The sequence below is a fragment of the Apaloderma vittatum genome, unplaced genomic scaffold (assembly GCF_000703405.1).
Source record: "Apaloderma vittatum isolate BGI_N311 unplaced genomic scaffold, ASM70340v1 scaffold14170, whole genome shotgun sequence".
Taxonomy (NCBI): domain Eukaryota; kingdom Metazoa; phylum Chordata; class Aves; order Trogoniformes; family Trogonidae; genus Apaloderma; species Apaloderma vittatum.
The window spans coordinates 87,186-102,992 of NW_009696315.1; the positions used below are offsets into that span (position 1 = coordinate 87,186).

A 15,807-nucleotide genomic window follows, 5' to 3' on the forward strand; every position below is an offset into this window, starting at 1 on the left:
CTGCACGGCTTTCTTCATTGAATTTCATATCATCATAATTTTTGTATTTTGTAATCATACTTAGCATTTATGTGGTGGCTTACTTCTTTAACCTACTTTTCAAAAAAAAAGAAAAAAATCTGTAAGGTAAGCTTGTCTTCTGCAGTGAAGAATCAACAATAAGCTGTCATGCCACAACAGCATAAAGGTTCCTAATACAGTCAGAGATATAAGCTGTTTTCTCCTACTAATTAAGTCAGTCTAGACTTGAAGTCATTGTTGCAAAATACAGTACCAGGAATTTTTTGTGCCACAGCTACACCAGCAGTTGGTCATGAAGCTCAGTAAAGAAGAGCAATACTCTGGGAAGAAAACGGCTCAAGATATCCATTTTTAGCTGAGCCAAAACAGATCAGTTTCTGTTAATGAGCCAAGAAACTATAAAAAGTTGATGTAGAACTTTTAACACCTCCCATTTCCTGGGTAGATGCTCAGTTGCCAGCCAGTCCCGCAGGAGAACTACACCAAGCCATGGCGATGGAAGCAGATGCCGGCCGTCCTCCTTAGCCTGCGCTAAGTAGGAGCTGAATAAAAAAAAAATTTAAAAAACTAAAAAAAAAAACCCCAACAAACAAAAAACAACCCGTGAAAACATCAAAAAGCCATACTCTCCACATACAAACAAAATAGAGTACAGAAGAATGAGAAATCAGGCTGCTGGAGGGTTTGCAGGCGAAAAGGGTCTTATGGCAGCAGAGCTACAGAAAGACAGGCTGTGGCAGATGAGATGGGAAGACTACAGAACTGTCTGGAATGGACACCATAAACAGGGAGAGAGAATGTGCAGCTGGAAAAACTGCACTAAAAAGGAAAACGTTAAGAAAACAAACACATAAGAATGTTAAATGAGAAAAGCACAAGTCCAAGTGTGTGAAGAATCAATTGCTACACACACTGCAGCACCACGGTGAGATTCCAAACAAGCCTCATAACTCGAATCCTGAAGACACCCTGTGATCATCCTGTCAAACACCTATATAAGCCCAGGTACACCCTGCAATAATGTCTGCATTTAGTCTTTTAACTTCTGTTGGAAGTACAGAAAAATATTGACTTTAATTTCAAGACTGCAGGAGACAGAGAATCCATCAAAGCCCCAGGACTGTCATTTTTAAAGCTCTGCAATTCAGAGAATGTCTTCCGCGTCTGAGACATCCACAGTTTGTGTTCCAGGAAAGGTAATTCAAAATGTCATCATGCACTTACACAAATCTAAGATTACACACAATACCATTTCTCATTTTGTGATTAACACTTGAGAAATAACAAAAGTGTAATCATGTGGGATTATCCTTCCTTTTCATGTCTTTAACTTTTTTTTTGCAGTTTCTGTCATGGACCAAGTCTCAGATTCTACAGATAGTTTTGCAAAGAGAAAGAAAGGGAGAGTAGGAAGGCAGCAGAAAGCTACTTACTTCTCTCTCATAATCATACATCATTTACATGGCTCCTGGGGTAAGTGTTTATATAGCAAAGTAACATCATGGAAACAGTTACGTATTTTCATTTGTCCCCAAGGAGGTAAGCATTCCCTGTCACTAACTCCTTTTTTTTTTTCCTTCTTTTCTTTTCTGATCCATGCTTCTTTGTTCTTTAATTCTTCATGACTTCTCCATTCTCCTTCTCTTTCCGACCATGGGCTGATACAAAGTAGTCGTCTTCTTCCTAAAACTTCCACGAGGCATTAATTTAACCCAGCTGCAGTGGGTTCTCAGAGTGGAAGTCAGCAAATAGAAGCAGAAGGAAGGAGTAAGCATCAAGTCACCTGTTAACCCTCTCTGGGGTTAAAGCCTCATCCCCATCACACACCCTGAGCATCTCATGTTCTGCAGCTTGATAACTACAGACAGGCAAGCAAAGAGCACACGAAGAGCCTTAATCAGCAGCCCTACCTTTGACATTCTCTCACTTTTCACTGTTAAAAATGACCCTTCAGGTGTCCTATAGTAAAATAGCGGGGTTAAAAATCAAGTAAGCAAACACAGAACAGTGAAAAAAGTAAGAAAATGGTTATGGCTAAAATTAAACAGATGCATTTAATTGGATGGGGTAAGGTGAAAATTAAATTCTGAATTAAGCACATCTATCTAGGAGTGAAAATTACTATCCATCTTGTTAAAACTTTAAGATCAAGAACCTTTTCCAAGGTAAGGTCACACGAACATTACATATGCCACTCAAGTTTAAAAAAAAAGGAGAGGGAAGAGTGAAGAAAAATCAAAAGTACAGCTCTCCTTACAAAAGTCATCACTTACAAAAGTCATCACATTAGACACATTATTGGATTTAATTGCTTCCTGAACTTAGGAGATTCTACAAAATGTGGTTAATGAAATGTCTTCCTCCCACAGAGGTCTGAAACTCTGTTCCTCTCCAAGGAAATTCTAACAATGTACCAATCTTGTCTGCTTTCATACAGAAAACACTGAAAATCTCTTGTCCTAGAACTCAAGACATCTGCCATATCTGGAAGGCATAAAGTAAAGAAAAACACAACACTGATTCACAAGGACTCTGTGCCTGTTAAACACGATTGGATTTGCAGAAAAACCTTGAAAGCACATGTACTTAGAAAATATTTAAAACATCTGGTGAAACCTGGATGAGGGGAGGAGGGAATACAAGCCCATAACACGAGAACAAATTAAAATACTTCATCAAAAATATTTTTCACCCTTAGTAAAACATTCTGACTTTGAAAAAGAAAAGTGGAAATGAATGAAGCAAAATCCTAGCCCTGGGAGAATTCAGAAATGGAAGCTGGTACATGGCACATACAGCACAGCATAAATTGCTCAGTATGAGTGAAGCTGATGTACTGCCTTGAGGGTTTGAGGAGTAATTTAATATTCAATTCAGCCCGTAATAGGAATCCCATGCAAAGAAATCGCATCTATAAAATCATTCTGGTAAAATGCAAAATGACGTTAGACGCCTAGAAACTTGCTTCTACACCAGCAGTCACACCAGGTAAACAGTGCATAAATGCGGGTATTACAACACTGCTCTGAACCCACAGCTGGTGAGAACTTTAAGGAAATTCTAAAATAAAGGCGCAAATAACTCTACACGGCACGCATTGTGCTCCTCCACAAGCTCGCCCTGCCGGGCACATACCTGGGTGACCACAAACAAGAAGACTACAGGGTCCGATCCCAGCGAAGCACCTGCTGCCCCGAGCACCGCTGCCCCGCCCTGGGCTGGGGCTCGCTCCCGGGCACGGCTGCCCAAACCTGTTGCCGGCACCCTGAGGGAGGGCACCCGTGGCTCCCAGCGCCACCAAGGATACAGCTCAAGCATGCCCATCCTCCAGAGGCTTTCCGGATTTGCTGTCACCACCACCTACCATTGCATAAAGTAACTGCCAACACATACACACATAATTTAGGATATCTTCACCTAACACAGGAAATACGCAGACCAAGCTGTAATAAACAAATATCCATGCATATTTACATCTGCAGGTTCACTGAGGTTTTTTCACCCTTCACTTTTGGCGGGCTAGTTTTTCCAAAGTTCCATTTTCTTCTCCTTGCCTCCATTACTGCTTACACACGGCTCTTCTCCTCTGGCTCCTGCCCTGCTCCCCACGGAGCCAGCACTCTGGCAGAGACCCTCCTTCCACACCTCCAGCTACACATCCCGCACCGCTGGTCACTGCCAAAGCGCGAACTGGAAACACTGTCCCAGAACCAGCAATAACTGCAAACAGTTTTCCCCCCACTCTTAAGGGCAGATGAAGTAAACCCACGGATTGCCCAGAGAAGCTGTGGATGGCCCCTCCCCGGAAGTGTTCTGGGTCAGGCTGGATGGGGCTTTCAGCAACCTGGTCTCTGCCCATGGCAGGGGAGTTGAAACTGGATGATCTTTAAGGTCCCTTCCAACTCAAACCATCCGATGATTCTATTTCACTGTAACGTTAGTTTGAAGCAACACAGCAAAGAGCTATGAGAAAGCAGGTTTACGGGAAGACTGTGCCCAGTTGTGTTTTATTACTTTAAAGGTGAACTTAAAACAGAGGTAGAGATAAATCATCTACATGTACAATACTCACAGAAATATTGCCTACTATGTCAAACTAGAGCAATAACTTTACTCACTCACTTAATGGATATTTCTCATGGATAAATGTCATACAGTTCATTTGAAAAAACAGTTCCATAATTTTTTCACCGCAGCAGTCCTAGTAAGCCCTTCATTTTTATTTATTTTTCCATGAGTCAAGAGTCCAACTAAAATTTTAAATAAAACATGAAGAGACTTCACTATGAAAGACCCTTCAGATGGAAATCATCATGAAAGTCAGGCAGTGCTTCACCTAAAATCCCTCTGTCATCTAATGAAGGTCTTAAAGATCAGAGCTTAAAATGGGTTGGAATAGAATCATTGAACTCATTGGGTTGGAAAAGACCTCTAAAGGTCATCTAGTCCAAGCGCCCTGCAGTGAGCAGGGACATCTGTAACTAGATCAGGTTGCTCAGAGCCCCATCCAGCCTCACCTTGCACATCTCCAGGGATGGGGCCTCCACCACCTCATGAAGAAGATGCTAATGTCATTTTTATATTCGGTGGAGAAAGCTTTCATAGGCAGAAACTATTTCTGAGATTTTGGTACCAAAAAGCCCAAAAGCAGAGAGATCAAGAGAAGATGTATGAAAAATCATGGAAAGATTAATTTGTGTACAGGGCTGCTTAACAAGGCACGTGTGTCCATTCTCGAGCTTGCCAGAAACTGGTGAACACGATTCCATTCCTTCGTAATCTCCTAAAAATGAACTGCTAGCATTGCTTCAGATGTTATTTCATTTGAAACAGTCTCAGCAGTTGTTGCTTACCAAACCTGCAAGGGCATTTAACGCCTATATTCGAGGGATAGCTTCTTTCTCCAGCCACCCATTCAGAGGCTGAGTACATACACAGGGAGCTTTCCTCTCCCAAGGCACGGGGAGCTGGGATACCCAGCCATAAGGGCAGGATGGCTGTAACTCCCAGGTGGTGCAGTGTGCATGGGGAACGCGGTACAGAGGCACTCAGCTGCACACATCAGTAAAGACGGTGCAAGTCTTTGAGTGCTCATTAAGTCCACATCATGCTTTTGGCTGGCTTTTCAGTGCCACACGGCATAACCTGCTATGCTTTGAGATCTGAGAAAGCATCCAAGAAAAAGCACAGCTGCCTCTATGAAGAGGTTTACCAATTTGAGAGAAGTACTGCATAAAGTGACTAGATACCAAAGTCAGGCCAAAGGCAGATTAAACTCTTGGTTTAACCATAAAATTCCATGGAACTTTCTCAAACCCTATTTTACTCTGTGAAAACCTAACATGGGACTGTCTGCATCCACCACATACTGTCCACAACTGAAATATACTTCCTGAGCATAATACTGGCTGTGTAGGAACTTTTTGAGGCTATGTAAAATTGTTCTGTGGGTCAAATTGAGAAGCTGCTAGCTTTGTAAAACATCATTTAGCCGTTCTCTTTCAAATATACAAAGGACCATTTTTTTTAAGGTAACAAAGGCAATATCCTACTCCACAAAGAAAATAATATTCTTTCATACAAAAATTTATATGTGAGGTAAATCACATGCAGAACGGGATCCACAGACATCTGCTTCAGAACTGGTCAACTGTTTCTCTCCATCAAGAGAGATTAGCCAGTGCAGGTAGTCTAGGCCATACTCCATCTCATTCTGACACAAGCTGTAAAACAGGTCAGATGATCTAAAGGTGTCCATTCTTCTCCAGGAACTAGAAACCAGGCTGCCTCCAGTATTTAGCTCAGATATTGAACCTGAAGTCTGATGACATTAACCTCATCCATGGTGTCTGCTTTGAATCAGCTCCTGCCCAGCAATTGCCAAAAGAGTCACAATTTTACTTCCTGCCGGCAACACTATTGTACAGAGAGATGAATCAAATACAGCCCCTCGGGAAAAGGTTTTAATGGTTGATCAAAGTTTGCTTTGAGAAGCCTAGTCACTGACTCACAAGCTCAAGTTGCAGAAGCAAACGCAATAGCTTGATATCACCATGTACAGCCCTTGACTGTGTGCGTGCAAGTAGTAGTACAAATATTTTATCTTATCCTAAGTACCACTTTTTCGGGGTTTTTTTTGTAAACCCACAGGGTCCCCAACCCCCTTCCCACATATACAATCCCTTCCAGTTTCCATAAAATCAAAAATGTTGACATAATTCATTATTTAAATACAAATTAGAGCCAAGAAACACAGACCTGGAACACAGCCCGAGTTCACATCAACCTCCAACCCCAAACAGCCGAGCTCTGGCATCAGCTGGGGTGGTGAAAGCCCCTCCGCAGTGAGGCGGTGGGACCCTGTCAACCCTCATGGCGTCACACAGGAGGAGGTGAGGGGGTCCTGCCTGCAGACCAGTCCGGAATGCAGAGCTGAGCTGTGCCAGCAGGAGGGCTCGTGCCTCGTCTCGGCTCAGATCGGGGTTCATGAGCTCAGGCTGGGCTTGTCACCTCCACAACATCCAGTGCTGTTGCGGGGGCCAAAATCTCTGGAGAATATATCCCGAAAATCTCTGGAGAAAATTTCTTCTAAACACACATGCTTGATTCTCACCCTAAACTCTTAATCTGCCCCTAAGATGAACCCACACTATTTCTGAAGGTGGAGCTCATCTTACTTACGCAATTCATTTAAAATTTACAGCAAGAGACGAGTGGGAGGAAGAACAAATTTTATCTTTTTTTTTAAGTATGAAATAAGGCAATAAATTAATGGAAAGTTATTTCTCATCCACTCCTTTATTTTTGTATCATCTTTCAGTCCTTTTCAGTGCATGAGAGCTTAAAAACAAGCCTATTCAACTAGCAGCCATCTGTCCCTGTTTCATCCCCCTCAGAAGAACATGTCAAAAGACACAGAATTTAAAGCAACTTTTTCCCAGTAATCACCAAAAGAGATGGTCTATCTCCACATCACATCCTCAACTGAAAAAACAGTATGTGAGTTCACATGCTGCAAATGCAAGAAAGAAGGGAGCAGGAAAATCCCTTGTGAATAAAGAAGCAAGTAACAATGCTCTCACTGAAATACAACTTTAGCCTAATAAAGGATATATTTTAAGTACAGTATCTTACAGCCTTGAGCTTGTGGTAAAAAATATCCGCATTTATTGTTGAGGAGGTATTCACCAGCTGTTGCACTGAACACAGGGCGACCTTGCCTGCAGCACGGCACAGAGGCCCCAGCATCACAACACTCCTCACTAGCCCTACAACACCCATCCCATTAGATCAACCCACTTAGGACCAAGTGAATAATTAAGTATATTTCACAAACTCTGCATCCTCTCCTGTTGGCAAATTTTCTGTGAGAAATTTATGTCAGTAGTCCACCTCCCTGGAGAAACTAGTGTTGCTGCCTCAAAGCAAAGCAAAACACGAGGGGGATACCAGTCACTCTCACAGACTGGTTCTTCCGGATATTAAGGATGCCTTGAAGCACACTGCTTTATCACATTTCAGAATAAGTTTTTTAGAAACTGTTGGATAAAAAAAAAAAAGTGTAATCTGTACACCTGCCTCCATCAAGCAAGACATTTCATAGGATGCCTGTATATACCATGAAAAAGCATTCCCTGCTCATTTCTGTCATGCTCCTTTGCCTTTGCTGTGCTCATTTGCTTACAATGAAATAACAAGAAATAGAGAAATAATCATAAAATTATCTATAGAAAGTTATTACACTTGTGTACATACATAAAAATACAGTTTCCTTACAGAGAAAAAGTTCCCTTTCATTTAAAGAAGGGGAAAATAAAACCCAGAAACAACATCACTACAACACATGCGTATCAAAACATTCTCACAATACAGCTGTAATTTCCATAATAGCTTCTTGTTCAAGTGATCATCAAATCTATTTAAGATGTCAAATTTAGACTAATATCCAAACGTGACTTCTTAAACTATTCAAATGCTATACTTCACATTTTCATAACCCATCGTTATTATCTCTCTTGTACTACATTCTGCAGCTACAGTACAAAATACCACCAGGTATCAGATATAGTACTATATTTTTATTATTCGCCATTGGCAGCACTCAAAGATAGAAGCCATCACTATACAGAATGATATCTCAAAATGCCCCATGATTCCTTAGGCTTCCTTTAGAGAATATAGTAAATTCTGAAATTCTTTACCTTATCGTTCTCAGGGATTTTTTAATCCTACTAGAAGCTACGGTATTTTGCTTGATGTTATACTGAGAAGATTGAAGATATTAAAGGTTAATTTAGAAACTTAAGCAGTTTAAAATCCATTTGTTTTTACAAATGTGTCACGGCCCCATCAAAAACACATGGTTTTTAAACTGCTCAGCAATCCCAAATTAACAGCAGAGCACTACACTTGGAGAAAACACCAACTGGAGATCACTCAAGTCAGAACTGTGCTGTAGAAAGAACCAATTTAGCATCACGGAAGAAAGCAGCACCTGGTACTGATTTTGTGATTCAATAACTCTGGCTTTAGAACAATCACATCCATGATAGAGCTACAGGGATAAATGCAGTAAGAATTCCTGAAGGGCGAGAGCACCAGAAGGTGAGGAAACAGACTTTGCTAAATCTCCTCAAACTCTGAATGCAAGAGAAACCTTCCTTATTCAGCTGCCAACAGCTTGGTGAATGCCACAGTTCGAGGTTCTTCTCTTATTATCTAACGTGGCAGAGAAAATATCTGACAACCTGGAAAGGAAGTAAAAGAGGGAATGATGGTTAGGAAATCTTTTGAAATTCATTCATGGAACTGCACTGGCACGACAAGCACCTGAACACTAGCTGGTCACCAATGAAGGTTCCTGACTGAGGAGACTCGTGGAAAACTGACCTGACTCAAAACACAGTGGAGCTACTGGAAAACCTCCCGCTGACTTCAGAAAGCATTGCCTCTAAAGCCATAATCTTTCATTATAAATGTGGGTAACTTTCTCTGCATTTTGTAAGCAGCTATTAACTCCATCTGATAAAGCTCCAGACATTTGGGTTTTGATGAACTCTCATCTTTCTCCCTTTTCTAACCTCTCGCTTCCTCAGTTCTTCGACATTTGAAAATTACTTTATTTCCATCTAGAATGCTGATTCACAGCTGACCAAGGAGTCAGAGAGACCCAAACAAGAATGAAAAAGTTTCTAATAGCCGTATGTGGAAAAGAGTGCTGAAATCATCACCATTCTTGAAAACAGAACAAATGTGAACTCACCCCTGCCATTCTTTACCAATATATTAACATGCAGTGCTCCAAAACTTTAAACAAAGGCACTTAGAAATATTAACAAATTAATTCTCAGCATATGCATTTGGGATTCTAGGTAAATACTTGTATCAAATCAGTGAAGTGTCATATTTAAAGTAGCAATTTTAAAGTACTTGAAATGCACACACTTATTTATGCACTCACATCTTTAACTGGTTTTCTTAGTACAGGATTTTTTTGAACACTCAAATTGTGAGATGCTCAAAAAAGACATACACATATTTACCATTGATGCAAGAAGTGGGTCGCCTGTGGTTACCAAACAACCCAATGACTTATCCAGAAACAGGACAGATCTGCCACCACCAGCCAGTTGCTTTCCTGCCACAAGGCACAGTGCAGGACAGTGCTCAGCAGTGTGCACAACATGCCTCTGAACCATTCCCACAGAGACTTGCTTGTTTCATGAGGTATAAAACCATTTTTCAGGCCTACTGGTTACAAAAAATGGCTTTTCCCCAGGACATGCCAACTGCCCGTCTCTTAGCAGACATGGAGAATGAGAAAAAATAATACATTTGAAGACTTAGACCTTATCTGTTTTTATCTTTTCTTAACTAAATAAACCAGTCCTTTCAATGCTTCATCATAGTCTCCAAAGCACCTTGTTGCTCTCTTACAACTCTCTCCAACTTGTATAAAAGCAAGCACCAAAATTGGTTGCTCCAGCTCAAGTCCTTCTGCTCACAACTACTCCAATGAGCCCACAACATTTGCGCCTTTGGTCCTTTGATGGAAGAGCACAGTGTCTGGATGCACCTTCCAGTATCTCAAGGAGGCTACAAGAAAGCTGGTGAGGAGCTTTTTAGGATGTCGGGTAGTGACAGGACTAGGGGGAATGGATTGCAGATAGAGGCAGATCGGTTCAGATTGGACGTTAGAAAGAAGTTCTTCCCCATGAGGGTGGTGAGACGCTGGCACAGGTTGCCCAGAGAGGGGCTGGAAGCCCCATCCCTGGAAGTTTTTAAGGCCAGGCTGGATGGGGCTCTGAGCAGCCTGATCTAGTGGGGGATGTCCCTGCCCATGGCAGGGGAGTTGGAACGAGATGATCTTTAAGGTCTCTTCCAGCCCTAACAATTCTATGATTCTATGAATATAATGGCCAGATCCTTCTCACGGTACTGCATACTTAGTTCACTAGTACTGCCTTGCAAATTACTTTTTTCCTTCTAGACACGGTGACTGTGAACATGTCACTGATTTCAAAACAATTTAGAAATGTATGAAGTGAATGCTGAACTGAAATCCTTACATCCAAAGTGCCTGAAAATTCCATCCTAGTTTTTTATGCAATACTCTGTATTCCAGTTCAGATTTATCAAAATACTCAACAGTCCTTAACTGATGAGAGTCCTCGGGGACTACAGTTGATACATCCTACTAATTTGCCAGTGAACCAGTAAAAACTCCTCAGAAAGCAGAGAGAGATCTCCAAATTCAAAGGCAAGCAAGGTCATGAACTTTAATATTTCAACAAATTCCCAGTGAAAGTCTACATGCATGCTCCTACCCGCGAGGAATAACCTTGTACTTTCTGCAGGGTAAGAACTCACGTGCACACGAGGAACCCTGGCGCAACAGCCATGCTGCTGTGATGTGAAGCTGCAGCAAGCTCTTTGCTGCCCTGCACTTTTAGTTCATGTCCACAGCCAGCTGTGCTCCTGCTGCATAATATTTTCATCTATGCCTTTTCTTTTCCCCACAGTCTGCTTCTGAGACCAGAATATGAAACCAATACTGAGTCCTGATAAAATGTATGATACCCATCACTTGAGCAAATACATCACTGGAGCACACCACTTCCAGCTAGCTCTTAGTAATTTCTTAGACTCCTCTGGCCGGCGTTTCAGGGAGATGCTTACCCTCTAGCCTTTAGGAGAACTTTACAATTACCTCATATCTCATTTTTAAGGAACTGTCACACCTACCAAAGACATCCTGAAAACAAAAGCAGTAATCTTCTAAAAGGCACGGTCAGCCGATCTGTGTCACAGTGGCACAAACCAGTATAACACTGAACCATTCTGGGAAGCTGCATGTGCACAACACCTTTGCACAACTGCCCACTGAATATTTCACTGTGAACATCATTTGCTTTTGCAAATACTAGCTTCAAGAGGCAAACACTTTGATTTTATTGATTACATTTGGAGTCACAGAATTACATGGTCACTTTGGAGGCTGGACAGGATCTCTGGAGGTCATTTGGTCCAATCACTCCACACAAAACAGCACCAGCTAAATTGCGTTGCCCAGGGCCGAGCTCAAGTCAACTTCTTGTCCATGTCCAAGGACAGAGACGCCACAACTTCCCTGAGCAACCTGTTTCACTACCAAGGTGAAAAGCAGTTTCCTAATATCTAACTGGCATTTTCCTTGTTGCAGCTTGTGTTTGTTGCCTCCAGCAATAATGAGCCCATGTGAAAAGAGACTGGCTTCACCTTCTTGATAAACTGACACTAAATAGCTGGAGAAAGAGAAAAGGGACGAGAGAGAAAAGGGACAAGAGACAAGAAAGAAAGACCTCCCAGTCCCCTTACTGTTCTCTACTCTGGGCCAAGGGAAAAAAAAATTAAAAAACAGTCCTCTAAATCTCTCACTGTGTTTTCCAAATAATGTTATATATTAAAAATGCTTTTTAACTGTAACTGCTGAAACATTCACATAACACATAATCACACCAAGACCAAGAGCTAAGACCACCCTTGGACATTTAACAGAGCTAAGTAACTTAAAAGGAAAGCAGACAAAGAGATGACCCTTTCCACAGTATCTCATGTAGCCAGAAAGGGATTTTATTTACAATATTTAAATGCAGTACTGTGAAACAAACAACTGGGTTCACAGGCAATGTACCCGCTGCTGAACTGTCACTGCCTGACATCCCGTCTTATCTGCCAAATTGCTCATTAGGGTTGGCAATTTTCACCTGCGCCTCCAGTTTATATTTCAGCAGGGAATAAACATCAGTCTGCTTTAACAATCTTCTGCAGTGAGCTTCCAACCTCTTCTCAGAAAGCACGCAGGCACACACAAAAAATGCTTTGTGTACCGTGTGCTGAGAAAAAAAAAACAGCTCAACTGATGAAATACAACAAGAAGTTTAATTTCAGTAAGAGAAAAGCAGTAAAAGAAGAAGAGATAAGGAGCATAAATAAATCAACTGCTGGTATCAACAAACTGTATTTTCACATTGCAAAACAACACAGGGGGCATGGGCCAGCCTCACTTTTGTTTCCACATTGAGATGGGAAGACTCAATTTGACACAGCCTCCCCATGTGCCAAGTACAGGCTGTGTTCGTGCATGGGAAAAGAGGGAATCCAGCTGAATATTACTCTTCCAGCTGGACCTGATCAAGCTAACCTTTCCCTTGCTGGGAGAGGAGCGATGGCGTGATCTATAAACAAACAGAAGGGGTAGCATGGCAACCAGAACAAAGAGGAAAAAAACAAAATAATCTCAGCAGGCCCTTAAGCCCCAGCCTCACGCGCAGAGATGCTGCCTCGAAACCGCGGGCGCAGGTGAGCGGGACCAGGATGGCACAAAGCTCCGCTGCTGTGAGCAAAGAGCGGAGGAACAGAGCCCAGCTTGCGAGCAAAAAGCACCAGAGACGTAAAACAAAATGTCTAAAATGCCATAAACCAATTTCAGACGGAATACTGTTTTTCATTTGTTAGAAGTAAAATATTCACCGCCAACCCTGCAATTAGCTAGAAAATTACAATAATTACAGCAATTTTGTATCCCATCTCCAATCCAATTAATAGATATATGACCTTGTCAACATGTAATAATCAGGATGTGCATCTACCACAAAACTGGATGGGTTTTATTTGCTGAATAGAACTTACACAGTAAGAAGATAATTATTTGAAATACTGAGAATACCATTTGTATGCTATGCTTCACTTCACAAGTTATAAAGGAAATACAATAGGGATATTATTTCCATTTTCAATGTATATTTAAATGAAATTCTGGAAATAGGTATGTTTAATACAGGATAATATTATTGGACTGGGATTCTAAGCCTGTGGTTTGGAACATTAAAAAACAAAATACACCTAACTGTAACCATCAATCAGTCAATAAATAAATAAATTACCTAGATAAGAGAACATCTCTGATTTCTGACAACATCTTTATGACAAATTGTTTCACCCATTTTATTTTGCCTGCTTTTATGAAAACTGTCAAAAGAGCTATAATTTTTACCAGCAATTTAAAAAGTCTTCTGCATTTCTATAGACCTTTGTACTGCAGGGTCTCAAAGCACTTTTTGGTCATTTTAGTAATCGGTGAACTATTTCAGGTGTTTTCCAGAATGTCACCGAAGATAAGTGAACTGTCTTATGTATCATTGAATTTTATCTGCACTATATGATTTTGATGCACTAACATCAGGGTACTGTATAACACACAAGATAATCACATTAAGGTGAAAATGTGTATGTCTTTGCCTGCTCTAACCCCGCCCCCCGAAGTTGAGAACCCAGGAGGACAGCTTTTTGGCTTATGCATGGAAATGAGATACGCATTTAGCCGTCGCATACTCTAGTGACAGCAAAATGGAAAGGTCCTGAAATTCCAGAATACCTCTTTATTCTGCCATTAAGCCTCTCCCTAATTTAATTCCGTGTCATAATGAAGCACAGTAATAGCCTGAAAAGACACACATTCAAGTCTTTGTAAGCCAGTTGTTAAATGTTGTCCCCTTAATTTTACGGAAAATACTCTGGTGCAAAACTTCTCAAACTCATGAGAGTGGTAACTTTTCCATTTGTGTTTTACCCAACTACTTAAACACAGCTTTTATCCATTAAAAGAACATCTATAGAAAAGTAATCTCCTAGGAATTATAAATAGTTGTTTAAAGCATTGTATCTATAGAATATCAAAGGACTAACTAACTTCTGCTGAGAATTTTCTGGAGTGGAGTCACTACTTACTTCAGAAGTTCAGTGAGTAAAATGATAGACAATACCTGTAAGAGGGCACAATGCTTTATCCAACATCGTCTTGGTACTTTAAACATCAGTGAAGATTACACAGTAAATTTTGGTGTGTGTTTGTTCTTCTTAAGCTGAAATACTCAAAGAATCTGCCTGAGTAAGAACTGTGATACACAATTCCTGCTTCACAGTTTTGCAACAAACGTTCCCCATGTTGAAATAAAATAGAGGGATGTTCCTGGCTGTGGTTTTGGGTTTTAAAGAAATGTATTTTCCTAACACAGTAAATATACATATCAGCAGGTGTTGTTATGGAAAGGTGACAAGCATAACCTAGCAACACTGAGCGAAAAAAGCTCCTGCATTTAATTTCTTTTTACCCTTTTTCTTCATTAAAGGGAATAAAACTGGCAAACTGAAAATTACACTGTGCAGCAACTGCATTTGGAAATTCTGCTGTGATTTTCAGCATGAGGACAATTTTAAACTGGCAGCACAGGAGGAGTTTATTGCTCCTAAAAGCAGTTTATAAATAATTTATTAAAACAGAAAGGTTTGTTTACTTGCATGCAACAAGCATTTACGCAGTTTCTCAATTCTGATGAGCTTCCGATAAGGACAGATAATGAATCATTTTCCCAGCAGCATAAATGGGTAACAGCACTTGGCATCCTCATAAATTAAGATGAAACACGTTGAGATACTGAGAACATTTACTTACTTGCGCGAAGGACTGAAGGGGTGACCTCAATTTCACTTGCTGCCTGGTAAGGCTGGAAGGCCGACGCCGCATTGGAGCCAAGCTCACTGCCAAAAATCTCCGGGCTTTGTGTGCCTGTTGAGCTGGCGCTGGTGCCATCACCTCCATGGTGTGGATCTTGCTCATCAAATACAGCTACAAGCTGCAAACGACAAATTAACCAACTGTTAAAAAACCCCACCTTTCAGCAGCATTCATGTGCCATCATAAATAGGTGTTTCATCATTTCTTCCCACCAAAGAGCAGGAAGTGTCTATCAGCGGAGACTCAGATCAATCTCCAGATCACAACGTCATCAGCCCAAGGAAAGGCAGCCATGAGCTGGAAAGCCCAAAGGGTCAGCAGCTCTGATGGGACACGAAACCATCGCTGGAATGGCACCAAGTCTGGAAAGGCAGGGTTGCACCTTCTTCATCGTATCCAGGAAGGCAGAAAACCACCCGAGTGCCAATCGATGCCTGTACACTGGAATTTATCGCCTGTGTTTTGATACTTCTATACACTTCTTTATCATGAAGTCAAATCATGAGCAAAATGACATTTTTATAGAATAAAAACATATAATAAGGAGTTACATTACCATGCATTCAGAGATGCAGATAAAATATAAAGCCACCCAAAACTGTTGTTACCACAAGTTATCATGTGTTAACCTGCCATCTATTCATCTATCATCTATTATTATAATTTAGGTTGTGGGCTTCCCTTCCAAATTTTTTTTTGTCAAATTTATGGAGATACTTCTGTATTTGACT

At 41.0% G+C, this 15,807-nt stretch overlaps 1 protein-coding gene across 1 annotated transcript in view; it reads right to left on the reverse strand.

Annotated features, from left to right (window-relative positions):
- LOC104277702 (partitioning defective 3 homolog) overlaps nt 1-15,194 on the reverse strand; it is a gene marked incomplete at both ends in the record, with an annotated part of 93,849 nt that extends 78,655 nt beyond the window's left edge. Inside the window, one exon of the mRNA XM_009874430.1 lies at nt 15,014-15,194. Within this exon, the coding sequence (XP_009872732.1) occupies nt 15,014-15,194 (181 nt within the window). The remainder of the gene's footprint in view (nt 1-15,013) is intronic.
- Between the last annotated feature and the right edge of the window lie 613 nt (nt 15,195-15,807).